The 17112-nt window shown below is 39.2% G+C and overlaps 1 protein-coding gene across 2 annotated transcripts; it reads left to right on the plus strand.

The window, feature by feature from the left end:
- The first annotated feature begins 3802 nt into the window (after nt 1-3802).
- Nucleotides 3803-13788, plus strand: LOC307085600 (immunoglobulin kappa light chain-like). 2 transcript variants are annotated; one of them, XM_079750453.1, is made up of 6 exons: nt 3803-3907; nt 4000-4311; nt 5002-5058; nt 5865-6164; nt 6366-6461; nt 13045-13788. In XM_079750453.1, exons 1-6 carry the CDS (start codon nt 3865-3867, stop codon nt 13260-13262), a joined length of 1026 nt encoding a protein of 341 aa, XP_079606579.1. In that variant the 5' UTR covers nt 3803-3864; the 3' UTR covers nt 13263-13788. The 2 variants fall into 2 exon arrangements, with proteins under 2 accessions (XP_079606579.1, XP_079606578.1); XM_079750452.1 differs by lacking the exon at nt 13045-13788 and adding an exon at nt 7000-7846.
- The last annotated feature ends 3324 nt before the right edge of the window (nt 13789-17112 follow it).

Here is a 17112-nt window from a genome sequence, read left to right on the forward strand (position 1 = left end):
ATTATCATGGACATGAAGGCCAAAGGCCAACTCCTTCCCTTGTTAAAGTATTAAAATGCAAGTGAGCTTCTTTGTTCAGTTAAAATTCTATTTTATTGTATTGGAAAAGTGAAATATTTGTGCACGGGAAATAAATCAACCTGATGCAGTAATTATAGAGCAAGTTTAGGCTGTGAAAGTGCAATGTTTGTACAGTTCAGTACATTTGTTCTAAGCTTTGACATGTGTAGTTTAGCTGATGAAGAGCAAGTTCATGTTGAGCTGTGCAGGTTTTATATTTTTTAGATTGTGCAATTTATTGTATTTTTGTACTTAATATTGTGCAGTATTTTATATTGTGTTTTTTTTAAGCAGGCAGATTTTGGTTAAAGGATCACACAGATGTTCAACAATAGAGTACCTGTATTATCATACAGTATGACCTGCTTATACATTTGATACCATATTGTATGACATGTTTATAAACATTGATACTGTTTGAATTTTCAGGCAGTATTTGTTGTCAGCCTTGGGAAAACCTGAACCAGTGGTTTAATAAATGAGGTATTTGTACTTGTGCTGTCTTTGTTATTCTACCACTGAATGAGAGGGAACCTATAGATAGATCCATTTTTTTCAAAGGTGTAACCCATCGCTTGTTCATTGCAGTAGTTATGTGCTATAATATATTAACTAAGTGTAAAAAGGAGGCAACTTTAGATTAGGGAACATGTGTTGGTTAATAAGTGTTCAATTACTAGTGAATTAGTAATGATCAAGATGTCACTTTAGTATGGGGAACATATTCTAAGTAACAAAGACTTAATTTAGAGTTATTTGGACACTATTAACACTTGTAGTTTTGTGTATTTTTTATGTAAGAACAGACCATATTCATTAAGTGTTATTAAGGGAGAATAACTATTCTTGTGGTACTACCACCTTATAAAGTCCATACTAAGCAAAGCATATTGAGATCATAATTCGTATGCAACAACTTCCTTACTTACTGCTAATAAGCAATAATTCTGAGGTTATTGAGGGAAAACTCTTAGTTAATGGCTTACTGGTTGTATAATAAGGCCATGCAGAATAAGGCATTAATAAGTACTTAATAATGACTAATTAAGAGCCAATATGTTACTAATTTGCATGCTAATAAGCAACTAATTAATGGTGAATAGGTGTACCTTAATATAAAGTGTTACCATTATTATTATTGTTATTATTATTATTATTATTATTATTATTATTATTATTATTATTGTTATTATTGTATTATTATTATTTTTAGTATTATTATTATGTAAGAACATGCATTTAAAATAATAAAACTCTCAAATGTAACATTAGCTGGTTGTCTATCAATGGAGTTGGACTCATGAGGTGAATTATGTTATTTTATAGAAGCGTATTTGCTTAATCTTTGAGTCTGGATGGCTCATGGTCCTCTGTTGAAACATGGGTGGTTGAACAGGTATTGAAAGAACATTATAGAACTGTAGGATAGTTTAACTATAAGAATAAGAATGAACATGACAACGATTCTGAATAAAACCTTTAGATGAACATCAACTCCACTAAGTATGCTTCAAGCCACAATGGAAATTGATTTTAACTTTGCTCGAGTGTAAGATTAACTTTGAACTAGAATTTAACCGGCTAGTTTCTAGATGTTTATAAGTCTAGCATTCGCTCAGTGTGTTAAAGATCAAGGTGAAAAAAACATTGCATTTCCCCAAAATTGGACGTCTTCATTGGCAAGCAAAACACATTTCATTCCTTAATAAACCCCTCAATGCTTGAAAAGCTCAAATCTGCAGACTGACATAATGACAAAGCTTTGCACCATATCAACTGATTGACTGCCTTAGTAGTTCTGAACGAGTAAGGTAGGTTGACTGTAGTTCTAAATATTTATTTAGTTCTGAAGGAGCACATTATTGAATTTATTGTGGTTGTGTAGCAATTCTTTGTAGTTCGGGTGTAGTTTATTCTAGTATATTTAGGTAATTTAAGGTAATTAAAAGAGTATCAAAAAATGATAAAGTTAGTGTTTCTTTATTATTTACACCAGGGGATGCAGAAAATGGCTGCCCATGATATTTACACAACCAACCTGTCACAGTTTCAACAGTTGTTTATCTTTTAGTAGTTTTTGTTTCTTTCTCCTGATATCCAGTTATTCTTTTCCTTCACAGTAATCGTTTTCTTCCACCAGTGTTAATTTGTTAATAGTGTCCTCATGTGTATATAAGCCCTCTGTTTTTTATGCATTTGTCTCAAGGTCCTGTCCTGGAGCTAAACCAGTCTAATAAGTGTCCTACTGAATTGTTATACTTTTGTTTGATTCCAATCATTATTTTTGATAGATCTGCAGTTGCTGCAGAGATTAAGATGATTTTGGCCTAACCTTCTCAACCTGAGTTTGAGTCTCCTTTTTAGTTTAAAACCTGATCTTTAAGTTACACTGCCAACAAATATCACATACCATATTTATTTATGTAAGCTACTAAATATTGCAAGGAAATGGACAAAAAGATGTGTAAAGCTTTGCAATGGGGCGCCAAGGTGGCTCACCGGGTAGAGCGCGTAATATTTAAGACTCAGCCCTACCCGAAGCGACGCGGGTTCGATTCCTGCCCGTGGTCCTTTGCTGCATGTCCCCGCTCTCTCTTCCAGTCTTTATCATAAAGCATACAAATAAATCTTTAAAAAAATCAATAAATGCGCAATAAAAAAAAAATCATTATCTTGGTACATGAGTAGATGGATTGAAATCTTAAGCATCGCTTTGCTGTTGTTGTTAGTCTATTATTTTGGTTTAATTTGGAATTTTATGTAATTGAATAGACTTATTTAAAAAGTAAAGTGTTAGTGAATATAGTTTCCAATTCAGAATACATTTCATGGTGTGTATCTAATTGTTATGTATGAATTTGTCTTTATATTTATAGATTTATTCAATAACATTTCCAATTAAAATAAAATTTCATCTCTGTATATTCAATTTTTTCGGGTGAACTTTAAAATATGAAAACTAAAAGCCAATATTTAGCTGATTCCTATGAAACAAATTCAATTATTTCTATCCTTTTATTTCTCTGAATATTGTAAATATTTTGGGCATGATATATATATATATATATTTTGGAATTCAATTTTTGGATTTATAGCCCCTTTCCTGTTGCTAGTATATGTGTTTAGGATACTTCTGAATAGATTATAAATTAACTTCATGTAAACTCTACAATAATCTGTGTGGTTTTAATTTGCAGTACACAATCAAACATGCTCTTCTCTCACCACAGATCAGAGTCTTTCCATTTCCACCGATACCTCGGTCGTCAAGGAGACGACCATGCTGCTGTTTTGATTGACAGCTCCTCATCAGTGCTGGGGAACAGGATGTGGTGCTCTGAGATGTTTGTGGTCTGTAGCCGGTGGAGGTTGAGCTGATGGAGGAAACAGATTCAGGCCTCCGCTAATACAGAGAACCTGAGCTCATCTGAACCCCGACAAAGACACAATCACACGCCCGCACACAAACATACACCAAATTCACTGCTGCTGAAGGAATGAATCAACGGCAGATATGTGGTTATATTTAACTTCAGTTACAGGATCAAACACATTCATCTGAAATATGCCTCTTCTAGATTTATTCACATGTCAATCCTGACTCTTTGCTGCCATTGGTCCTCTGGCTCAGAATCATGTGACACACAGACCCCACGCCATTGGTTCCACTGAGCTGTCGCTCAAAAGCAGCCCTCCCACTCCACCCTAGGGGACGGTGGGCTGCTTTGAGGACCTATTTGAGGCCCCCCTGGTTCACCCTGGTCTCAGTGGCAGCCCCTCTCCTCAGCTTCTCCTACAGACCAGATGCCTCTACTCTCTAGGGCTGCCTGGAGCTCCCTGTGTTTAGGTGACAGTTTCCCACCAATCACAACTCACCACACATCGGGTTTCGTCCAACCCAGAACACGGAGGCTCATCCATGTGTTCTTGTCCCTACAGCGGTGGTTGCCATGGCAGCAGAGCTGACTCAGGACCAGGTGTCGTGGACCAGGAAAGAAGGGGAAAACGTCACCTTCAGATGTACAGACACTGACCAGTGTAATACCTTTATCTTCTGGTACCAGAAGAAAGAGAACGAAACATTCACCTTGATTCTACTAATTGAAAAGAGCAATGGTAAAGTTCACAAAGGATACAACCATCCTCAGGAGGATGATTTCTCACTAGTCTTCAAAGAGAACAGCTGTGAGTTGTCGCTTCAGAAGGTGAATGCGTCCCATTCTGCCACCTACTACTGTTCCTGTTGGACTAGTGGTGTCACACAGTGAGACGTTCTCCTCGCTCCCCGTACAAAAACTGGTGATCACATGACGCAGCAGGAGATGTCTCATTGGCTGTTCAATCTACAGCCAGGCGCTAATTTGAACTGGACATGAACAGTAAGATCCGGATCAATCCCTGTTAGATCAGAGCCTGGACCTTACTGTCTGTAGTTTAGGCTTCAATCCAAGCCTTGATCTCTCCTTGCTACTGTGCTGAGTTAATACAATCACTGAACTGGTTGTTGGTTTGGTTGAGCTGGAGCAAACTAAAGAGTAACAGACAGACATCTGGAGGCTCTAATGGAAGTGGACGACTTTACGCTCAAACCTCAAGAAACAACAATTTCGTAAAATACTGAGCTCTGTGGTAATGAAGCACTCTCTGGAAGATCTTACATTGTTGTCTTCCTTGAGAAGGAACGAGTCTTCAGTTGTTATTAAAGCCTACGATGAAATGAGAAGAAGACCTTGGAGTCATTTCTACTAAACACAAGTAGTGACATCAAGTCTCCTGATTTACTCTGCAGCCTCTTACAAAGCCCTCCTCTCAGGACAAGATCATTAATCCCCACACCTCCCTGGTGGTGGTGCTGATCATCTGTAGGGGATCGATGTGATCAGCAAGCTATTGATCAGCACTGACGGCATCACAGGCAGTGAGCAGAGGTTTATGATACAGGATATTTCACTGTGGATATCTTGATCTTTGGTCGCGGCACCACCCTGGTTGTTACAGGTAAGATCACTTCTTTCATGGTTTCTCTGGCTTTGTGTTTCATTTCATGTTGGGGAGAATATGAGTGTATTAATATTTCCAGTTGGTTGTTTGACCTCTTTGAGTTGTGCTCGAGAAGTTAGTGTTGTCTGAAGATTCATGTTCTGTCCGTACAGCGTAAAATATCACTAATGCTATTAATAAACTATGCCTCAGTATAATATGTCAGTGGATTATGTAATAAATTATGAAGGTTACTAAACATTTTATGAATTATCATGATGGGGATAAAAATCGGCATGTGACGATTTTCAAAGCAATATTAAAGTTGTAATATTATGCTAATAAAAGACAATATTAATTCATTCAGCAGTTTGCCAACATCATTTAAAGCCTCCTTTAAGTAGAATCTGCTTCTATTCTATTCTATTCTATTCTATTATGTACATCATCTTCTAATATTGTAATGTAATGTAAAAATAATAATGATATTGATTGAAATATATATATTTGTATCTATTTTTATTATGGAAAATGCACATGGTATGTACATTAGGCTTGATATTTAAATCAGATATACTGTATGTATAACATAGTTATATATGTTAATATATATTATTTATTTATTTTTCGATCGCTAATGTAGTTTCGTATTCTACTTTCAATTATTTTAATTATCATGTGTGATTGCCTCACTTCATATTGTTTTCATAATTATTTATTCCGGAACATATTTCGTAATATGTAATATAATAATTCTGCTAATATTTCCACCATTTTGACACCATGTGACTTGTGTTCTGTCTCCCGATTGGTTCTTCTGTTAGACTCAGACAGTCCAGTGGAGCGGCCCAAAGTGAGCGTCTACCCAGCGACGGGAGCTGATTTAAAGGGCCGGCGCTCCCTGCTGTGTGTAGCCAGAGACATGGTCCCTGAGGAGGTCCGGGTGTCCTGGGGGAGGAAAGGGGGGGGCGAAGGGCAGGGGAAGGACTGGGAGCAGCTGGAGCTCAGAGGACCGACATACGCTGCCAGCATCCTGGTTATTGATCCGGGAGAATACCTCAGAGATCCATACACCTGTAGAGTTGAGCATGAGAGCGGTCTGCAGGAGGAGGAGATCCCAGCAGGTAATGAAGAACTACAACCCCTACATAACCAGCTTGTTGTCTATCACCAACCCCACTGGCTATCACCTGGGACATGTAGTCTCAGTCATACAAACCTCACTGGCTATCACCTGGTTCATATAGTCTTAAACTAACCCCACTGGCTTTACCTGGAACATGGTGTCTATCACTAACCCACTAATGCTGACCCACCTCCAACAGAAATTACCTTGACGTCAGAAGGCCCCGGAATGACAGAGGTTACCTTAGCGACGGCAGTTACTACGGACCCCCGGCGTCAAGGGAGACCCAGAGAAGGTACTTCAGATGAAACACACCGTAAGATCAGCTGCAATAACTCTGAACTGCTGTAGGAATCTCAAGTGGTTTCTGGATAAGCAGTGTGGTATTTCATCAAGAATACATTAAAGTATGAATGTATATACCAGCATCATGTTATAAACCAGTATAAGCTATTATAAACCATTACAACCAGTGTAAAACAGTATGGAGTGTACAAGCCATTATAAACCAGTATAAACCAGTATGGCATATAAACCAGTCTAGACCGCTATGGTGCGTGTAAACCTGTATAGAAAGGTATAGACCACTATGGATTGTTTAGGGTTTTATTGGTTAACCCTAACCAGTAAAAAATATTTTTTTTAAACTGCAAAAACTAGTATAGATCGCCATGGTGTGCACATTTAACTATGGCCAGTATAAACCATTACGTTACATATTAACCTGCAGTCACCAGTATACACCACTATGATGCATATAAACAAGTATAGGCCTCTATGGTGCATATGGACCAGTATAAACCAGTATGGGCTGTGTGTTGGTGGGGTCCCAGAGTCCTTCCAGGTGCTGTCCAGAGCCAGGCTGGCGTCTGTGCTCTATACAGTGATGGTGGTGAAGAGTGTGCTCTGCTGCTGTGGCCTGGCTCTCCTGCTCCTCCACACCAACAAGACCAGCAGGACGCCCAGCCGGCCCACACAGAACCAGCACCACCACAGCCCTGGACCGACGCTGCTGTCCCCCAGAACCAGCACCACCACAGCCCTGGACTGATGCTGCTGTCCCCCAGAACCAGCAGACCCACCTCGTACAACCATAAGAGGTCATCATGTCATCGTGTCACCATGTCATCATGTCACCATGTCACCATGTCATCATGTCACCGTGTCATCGTGTCATCGTGTCACCGTGTCACCGTGTCATCGTGTCATCGTGTCATCGTGTCACCATGTTATCATGTCATCATGTTATCATGTCATCATGTTATTCATTTCTACTCTCCACGTTCTTCTGCTCTTTTCTCTCCACTGTTCGGACCAGAAAACTTCATGAGTGTTTCACGGTTCTCTGTTGCTTGTTTCTTGGTGTATACTTTCGCCCATGTATCATCTAACACACTCCCTTCATTTAAACAGGCCCTCAAAACCCACCTTTCCAAGATCGCTTTTAACACATAACCTCCCTCCCTTCTCTACCCTCCTTCCTTTTAGTCTTTTATACCTATTTCTGTATTTTACATACCTATTTTTACCCTATTTTATCTTTTTACTTATATACATTATTATTAATTGTTTTTATTCTGTGTTCACTCTGTTAAGCGACTTTGAGTTTTTATAAAAGCGCTGAGCTGAATGTATTGGTTTTATTATTATTATTATGTAAGTACATGCATTTAAAACAATAAAAATCTCAAATATAACATAAGCTGGCTGTCTATCAATGGAGTTGGACTCATGAGGTGAATTATGTCATTTTATAGAAGCGTATTTGCTTAATCTTTGAGTCAGTCTGGATGGCTCATGGTCCTCTGTTGGAACATGTGTGGTTGAACAGGTATTGAAGGAACATTATAGAACTGTAGGATAGTTTAACTATAAGAATAAGAATGCACATGACAACGATTCTGAATAAAACCTTTAGATGAACATCAACTCCACTAAGTATGCTTCAAGCCACAATGGAAAATGATTTTAACTTTGCTCAAGTGTAAGGTTAACTTTGAACTAGAATTTAACCGGCTAGTTTCTAGACGTTTATAAGTCTAGTGTACGCTCAGGGTGTTAAAGTCAAGGTGTGATAAAATTGGATTCCCCCCAAAATTGGACGTCTTCAATGGCGAGCAAAACACATTTCATTCCTTAATAAACCCCTCAATGCTTAAAAGCTCAAATCTGCAGACAGACATAATGAAAAAGCTTTGCACCATATCAACTGATTGACTGCCTTAGTAGTTCTGAAATAGTAAAGTAGGTTTACTGTAGTTCTAAATATTTGTTTAGTTCTGAAGGAGCACCTTATTGAATTTATTGTGGTTGTGAAGGAATTCTTTGTAGTTCGGGTGTAGTTTATTCTAGTATATTTAGGTAATTTAAGGTAAATAAAAGAGTATCAAAAGATGATAAAGTTAGTGTTTCTTTATTATTTACACCAGGGGATGCAGAAAATGGCTGCCCATGATATTTATACAACCAACCTGTCACAGTTTTTAACAGTTGTTTATCTTTGTGTAGTTTTTGTTTCTTTCTCCTGATGTCCTCAGTTATTCTTTTCCTTCCCAGTTATTGTTTTCTTCCACCTGTGTTGATTTGTTAGTAGTGTCCTCATGTGTATTTAAGCCCTCTGTTTTTTATGCATTTGTCTCAAGGTCCTGTCCTGTAGCTAAACCAGTTAAGTGTCCTAGTGAATTGTTATACTTTTGTTTGATTCCAATCATTATTTTTGATAAATCTGCAGTTTCTGCAGAGATTAAGATGATTTTGGGTTAACCTTCTCAACCTGAGTTTGAGTCTCCTTTTTAGTTTAAAACCTGATCTTTAAGTTACACTGGCAACAAATATCACATACCATAGTTATTTATGTAAGCTACTAAATATTGCAAGAAAATGGACAAAAAGATGTGTAAAGCTGTGCATTGGGGCGCCCAGGTGGCTCACCGGGTAGAGCGCGTGACATCTAACACTCAGCCCTAACGCAGCGACGCGGGTTCGATTCCTGCCCGTGGTCCTTTGCCGCATGTTCCCGCTCTCTCTCCCTTAGATTCCTGTCTATCTCACTTTATCATAAAGCATACAAATAGGTCTTTAAAAAAATCAATAAATGCGCAGTAAAAATTTTTTTATTATCTTGGTACATAAGTAGATGGATTGAAATCTTAAGCATCGCTTTGCTGTTGTTGTTAGTCCATTATTTGGTTTGATTTGGAATTTTATGTAATTGAATAGACTTATTTAAAAAGTAAAGTGTTAGTGGATACAGTTCCCAATTCAGAATACATTTCATGGTGTGTATCTAATTGTTATGTATGAATTTGTCTTTATATTTACAGATTTATTCAATAAGATTTCCAATAAAAAAAAAAATCATATATGTATATTGCATTTTTTTGGGTGAATTTTAACATGACAACTAAAAGCCAATATTTATCTGATTCCTATGAAACAAATTTAATGATTTCTATCCTTTTATTTCTCTGAATATTGTAAATATTTTGGGCATAATATATATCTATATATATTTTGGAATTCGATTTTTAGATTTATAGCCCCTTTCCTGTGCTAATATGTGTGTTTAGGATACTTCTGAATAGATTATTAATTAACCTTATGTAAACTCTACAATAATTGGTGTGCTTTTAATTTGGAGTACACAATCAAGCATGCTCTTCTCTCACCACAGATCAGAGTCTTTCCATTTCCACCGATACCTCGGTCGTCAAGGAGACGACAATGCGACTGTTTTGATTGACAGCTCCTCATCAGTGCTGGGGAACAGGATGTGGTGCTCTGAGATGTTTGTGGTCTGTAGCCGGTGGAGGTGGAGCTGATGGAGGAAACAGATTAAGGTCTCCGCTAATACAGTGAAACTGAACTCATCTGATGCCCAACAAAGACACAATCACACACACGCACGCACACACACCAACTTCACTGCTGCTGGAGGAATTAATCAATGACAGATATGTGGTTATATTTAACTTCAGCTACAGGTTCAAATACATTCATCTGAAATATGCCTCTTCTACATTTATTCACATGTCAATCCTAACTCTTTGCTGCCATTGGTCCTCTGGCTCAGAATCATGTGACACACAGACCCCACGCCATAGGTTCCACTGAGCTGTCGCTCAAAAGCAGCCCTCCCACTCCACCCTAGGGGACGGTGGGCTGGCGTTGAGGACCTATTTGAGGCCACCCTGGTTCACCCTGGTCTCAGTGGCAGCCCCTCTCCTCAGCTTCTCCTACAGACAAGATGCCTCTACTCTCTAGGGCTGCCTGGAGCTCCCTGTGTTTAGGTGACCATTTCCCACCATTTCGCACCACACAACCGGTTTCTTCCACCCCAGAACACGGATGCTCATCCATGTGTTCGCGTCCCTACAGCGGTGGTTGCCATGGCAGCAGAGCTGACTCAGGACCAGGTGTCCTGGACCAGGAGAGAAGGGGAAGCCGTCTCCTTCAGATGTACAGACACTGACCGGTGTGGTACCTATATCTACTGGTACCAGAAGAAAGAGACGAAAACATTCACCGTGATTCTTGACATCACCAAGAGTAATGGTGCTCTTGATAAAAGATACAACCATCCTCAGAAGGATGATTTCTCCTCAGTATTCAAAGAGAACAGCTGGGAGTTGACGCTTCAGAAGGTGAAAGTGTCCCATTCTGCCACCTACTACTGTTCCTGTTGGATTAGTGGTGTAACACAGTGAGACGTTCTCCTCGCTCCCTGTACAAAAACTCTGGTGATCACATGATGCAGCAGGTGAAGTCTCATTGGCTGTTCAATCTACGGCCAGGCGCTAATTTGAACTGGACATGAACAGTAAGATCCGGATCAATCCCTGTTAGATCAGAGCCTGGACCTTATTGTTTGTAGTTTAGGCTTCAATCTAAGCCTTGATCTCTCCTTGCTACTGTGCTGAGTTAATACAATCACTGAACTGGTTGTTGGTTAGGGTGAGCTGGAGCAAACTAAAGAGTAACAGACAGACATCTGGAGGCTCTAATGGAAGTGGACGACTTTAGGCTCAAACCTCAAGAAACAACAATCTAGTAAAATACTGAGCTCTGTGGTAATGAAGCACTCTCTGGAAGATCTTACATTGTTGTCTTCCTTGAGAAGGAACGAGTCTTCAGTTGTCATTAAAGCCTACGATAACGAGAGAAGAAGACCTTGGAGTCATTTGTACTAAACACAAGTAGTGACATCAAGTCTCCTGATTTACTCTGCAGCCTCTTACAAAGCACTCCTCTCAGGACAAGATCATTCATCCCCACACTTCCCTGGTGGTGGTGCTGATCATCTGTAGGGGATTGATGTGATCAGCAAGTTATTGATCAGCACTGACGGCATCACAGGCGGTAACCAGAGGTTTATGATACAGAATATTTCACTGTGGATATCTTTGGTCGCGGCACCACCCTGGTTGTTACAGGTAAGATCACTGCTTCATGGTTTCTCTGGCTTTGTGTTTCATTTCATGTTGGGGAGAATATGAGTGTATTAATATTTCCAGTTGGTTGTTTGACCTCTTTGAGTTGTGCTGGAGAAGTCAGTGTTGTCTGAAGATTCATGTTCTTTCCGTACAGCGTAAAATATCACTAATGCTGTTAATAAACTATGCTTCAGTATAATATATCAGTGTATTATGTAATAAATTATGAAGGTTACTAAACATATTATGAATTATCATGATGGGGATAAAAATCGGCATGTGACGATTTTCAAAGCAATATTAAAGTTGTAATATTATGCTAATAAAAGACAATATTAATTCATTCAGCAGTGTGCCAACATCAATTAAAGCCTCCTTTAAGTAGAATCTGCTTCTTTTATATTCTACTCTATTATGTACATTTCTAATATTGTAATGTAATGTAAAAATAATAATGATATTGATTGAAATATATATATTTGTATCTATGTTTATTATGGAAAATGCACATGGTATGTATATTAGGCTTGATATGTAAATCAGATATATTGTATGTATAACATAGTTATATATGTTAATATAAATTATTTATTTATTTTTCGATCGCTAATGTAGTTTCTTATACTACTTTCAATTATTTTAATCATCATGTGTGATTGCCTCACTTCATATTGTTTTCATAATTATTTATTCCGTAACATATTTCGTATATGTAATATAATAATACTGCTAATATTTCCACGGTTTTGACACCATGTGACTTGTGTTCTGTCTCTTGATTGGTTCTTCTGTTAAACTCAGACAGGCCAGTGGAGCGGCCCAAAGTGAGCGTCTACCCAGCGACGGGAGCTGATTTAAAGGGCCGGCGCTCCCTGCTGTGTGTAGCCAGAGACATGGTCCCTGAGGAGGTCCGGGTGTCCTGGAGGAGGAAAGGGGGGGGCGGAGGGCAGGGGAAGGACTGGGAGCAGCTGGAGCTCAGAGGACCGACATACGCTGCCAGCATCCTGGTTATTGATCCGGGAGAATACCTCAGAGATCCATACATCTGTAGAGTTGAGCATGAGAGCGGTCTGCAGAAGGAGGAGATACCAGCAGGTAATGAAGAACTACAACCCCTACACAACCAGCTTGTTGTCTATCACTAACCCCACTGGCTATCACCTGGGACATGTAGTCTCCGGAATAGAAAGGTATAGACCACTATGGTGTGTTTAGGGTTTTATTGGTTAACCCTAACCAGTAAAAAATAGTTTTTTTAAACTGCAAAAACTAGTATAGACCGCCATGGTGTGCACATATAACTATGGCCAGTATAAAACATTATGGTGCATATTAACCAGCTGTCACCAGTATAGACCACTATGATGCCTATAAACCAGTATAGGCCACTATGGTGCATATGGACCAGTATAAACCAGCATGGGCTGTGTGTTGGTGGGGTCCCAGAGTCCTTCCAGGTGCTGTCCAGAGCCAGGCTGGCGTCTGTGCTCTACACAGTGATGGTGGTGAAGAGTGTGCTCTGCTGCTGTGGCCTGGCTCTCCTGCTCCTCCACACCAACAAGACCAGCAGGACGCCCAGCCGGCCCACACAGAACCAGCACCACCACAGCCCTGGACCGACGCTGCTGTCCCCCAGAACCAGCACCACCACAGCCCTGGACTGACGCTGCTTTCCCCCAGAACCAGCAGACCCACCTTGTAGAACCATACGAGGTCATCATGTCATCATGTCACCATGTCACCATGTCATCATGTCATCATGTCACCATGTCATCATGTCACCGTGTCACCATGTCATCATGTCATCATGTCATCGTGTCACCATGTCATCATGTCACCATGTCATCATGTCATCATGTCACCATGTCACCATGTCATCATGTTACCATGTCTTCATGTCATCATGTCATCATGTCATCATGTCACCATATCATCATATCACCATGTCATCATGTCATCCTGTCACCATATCATCATGTCACCATGTCACCATGTCACCATGTCACCATGTCATCATGTCACCATGTTACCATGTCATCATGTCACCATGTTACCATGTCACCATGTCATCATGTCACCATGTCACCATGTCACCATGTCATCATGTCATCATGTTATTCATTTCTACTCTCCACGTTCTTCTGCTTTTTTCTCTCCACTGTTCGGACCAGAAAACTTCATGAGTGTTTCACGGTTCTCTGTTGCTTGTTTCTTAATGTGTACTGTCGCCCATGTATCATCTGACACACTCCCTTCATTTAAACAGGCCCTCAAAACCCACCTTTTTAAGATCGCTTTCAACACATAACCTCCTTCCCTTCTCTACCCTCCCTCCTTTTAACTATTCCTCTCTTTCATACCATTTCAGTTTTTTAGATACCTATTTTTACCCTATTTTATCTTTCTACATATATACGCTATTATTAAATGTTTTTATTCTGTGTTCACTCTGTTAAGCGACTTTGAGCATTTAGAAAAGCGCAATATGAGATGAATGTATTATTATTATTATTATTATGAAAGAACATGCATTTAAAATAATAAAACTCTCAAATGTAACATTAGCTGGTTGTCTATCAATGGAGTTGTATTCATAAGGTGAATCATGTTATTTTAAAGAAGCGTATTTTCTACATCTTTCGTAACAACGATTGTGAACAAAACCAAGACACTATACACACCAGCATAAGGTTAAGTCTCAACACCGGCCTTAATGTGTAACATTAACACACAGTTCCCTGGAATATATTTCTTGCGAATTGCACCGCACAGCACTTTTATAAGGATCTCACGGTAAATGTTTCTATCTTATATTGATGTTTCTTGACCTATAGTACATGAGTTTTACTTTCTGTCTTTCTTTCTATTTGATATTTATGATCATGTTTATTACTATTGTGATGCACCAACACCAAGACATATTCCTTGCTCACATTCAGCGTACTTGCAATAAAGTCTATTCGCGCATGCGCGTGTGTGTGTGTGTGTGTGTGTGCGTGCGTTTGGCGTTCGTGAGTGCGTTCGTGCGTGTGTGTGTGTGAGAGAGAGAGAGACAGAGAGACAGAGAAGTTGTGGCTGTGTGTGTGAGATGTTGCTGTTGTGTAGTTGTTGGTCTGAGATGATGCTGGGAAATCAGATGAGCTCAGGTTCTCTGTATTAGTGCAGACCTGAATCTGTTTCCTCCATCAGCTCCACCTCCACCAGCTACAGACCACAAGCATCTCAGAGCACCACATCCTGTTACCCAGCACTGATGAGGAGCTGTCAATCAAAACAGCAGCCTTGCCGTCTCCTCTGCTGCCTCAAACAATATAATAACATTAATAACAATAATGATGATTATAGTTAATAATATGACCTTATTATAGTTATAGTTAATATTAATAATTGTATTATTTTGTTATAATTATTCTTTGTATTAACCCTAAGTATTATTAGTATTTTTATGAACAGATTCCTTTTTTCAGCAAAACTCAACCCAGGAAGAATGTTTCATTTAATTTATCGGGAAAATAAAAATACCAAATAAACACTGACCCAACCTCCAGCTATCATGGTATTTGTCTCTTTATTTTCATCTTTATTTAATATAAAGGTGTACAGTATATGAGATTCCATGATTGTTTGAGTGCCCATGGCTCTGAAGTGTCTTTTGATATACCAGCCAAGGGCACTCCAGACTGCATCTTCTAAAACACTTTTTTTTAGAGACGCTTCTAAATTAGTCATCTAGGTTTTCCTAGTCTGTCTAATTGATTGTTTTCATGCACTTTTAAGCACTATGCGATTCTCACAGACAATCAAATGCTGTGTTAGGTCTATACAAATTAAATCATGTGTTCTTATTATTACCAGACTATAGATATATAATAGGCTAATACTGTTCCGCAGTCAATAGCCTCACAGTGGTTAGACTTTCATAAAGTGTGTCATCTGACATTTCCAATGATATGTGAAATTACAATAAAAGACACCACTTTTTAACCAAACTCAGTTAGAATTAATATTATTCATTTTAATTTACTGTAAAAAAAAAAAATTACATTACAATTTTTTTTTATTATGTATATATATTTTTGCTTTTATTTTAGCTAACCGGTCTGCTAGCCTGGCCTGTCTGTTAAAGTGGAGTTGTGTTATCAGCAAATGCACCAACCTTATGGAATGAAACTAATATTAGATATAATATTATATTATATAATATATATCGATATATAATATAATTTTGTTATACATTTTCGCTACAATGGCAACTATAGGCCTAAGTCAGATAGGTGCTTCTTTTCCTGATCTTTTTCCTTTTTAATAGTTTTTTACTCCTTGACCCTATGAAGTCACACAACTTCTTATTTACTTATTTATTTACTTTGTTATCTAATCATTTTGTCATTCCAATATCAGTCAACACATTTTTCAAAGTCGGTCTACAGTGTATGAAATCCATACTGTTATAAGATCTTCTGGTGTGTATTTTATTTCAGAGCTGTACCCTATATATGTGTATGTTAGTGTATGTGCGTGTAGGTTTGTGTGTGTGTGTGTGTGTTTGTGTGTGTGTGTGTGTGTCACATCCTGCCCCCTTACATCCTGCCCACATCCACGCCCATTTAGTCAGCGTGTTTCCCTTCATCTGAGCCAGTTTGTCTTTGTTCTCTGTATCAAGCGTCCCAGCATTTTCCTAGAGATATCCATGGTCCTGGTTTCCTGATTCCTGCCTGTTGCCTCCCAACTACGCCTTCTCCCAGGCGGATTGTTTGCCTAATTTACGATTGATTACCTGTGTACCGACCAACTAGGCCTTTGCCTTCTCCCTGCTGGAGAAGCCTGATCTACTGATTTCCCGTGTACCGAACAACCCTCTAGTAAAGACCATTCTCTCTACACAGACTTTTGCCTCCTGAGTCGTGCTTTTGAGTCATTTTATCTCGTTTTGCTCACCCAGCCGCTAGAGAGAGAGAGAGAGAGAGAGAGAGAGAGAGAGAGAGAGAGAGAGAGAGAGAGAGAGAGAGAGAGAGAGAGAGAGAGAGAGTGTGTGTGTGTGTGTGTGTGTGTGTCCCGAGCAGAGGCAATATGATCGCCTGCCTGTCGGTAGAGGCCTGGCGCCGCATGGCGGACAGAGAGCATATCGTCTCGTTGCCCAGAGCCTAACACATGTGTTGGTCAACAAATTGTGTTTTGACATTTTGTTTTTGTTATCTAATCAATATGTTCGGCTTTTGTTTTGAAACGTAGTGGGGTATGTTTGCCCAGTTTGCTAATCAACCACCTTTGTCCGTCGGAAATAATGATCTGACTATCGAAATCGATTTGAAAGTATTGAATAGCGTCATATGCTTACATTTCAAAGTAGGCCTACACATATTGAATCTGGGTAAAGTTGATTTCTTAGAATATAAATACAGCCGTTTTCATCCACATGAAGACCGTTTTGCTTATCTTATTGATAGCAGCACCATCAATATTAGTAGGCCTAGCGGTTGGTATTTTTCGTTTAAAATGTAGGCCGGTGTTACA

The sequence above is a fragment of the Pollachius pollachius genome, assembly GCF_949987615.1.
Source record: "Pollachius pollachius genome assembly, chromosome: 14".
Taxonomy (NCBI): Eukaryota; Metazoa; Chordata; class Actinopteri; order Gadiformes; family Gadidae; genus Pollachius; species Pollachius pollachius.

Coding starts and splice junctions, on each gene's coding strand:
- LOC307085600 (XM_079750453.1), top strand. CDS start 3,865: ATGCCTCTACTCTCTAGGGCTGCCTGGAGCTCCCTGTGTTTAG. Junction 4,312..5,001: donor CTACTGTTCCTGTTGGACTA/GTGGTGTCACAC, acceptor TTTATGATACAG/GATATTTCACTGTGGATATC. Junction 6,462..13,044: donor TCAAGGGAGACCCAGAGAAG/GTACTTCAGATG, acceptor GTGGGGTCCCAG/AGTCCTTCCAGGTGCTGTCC.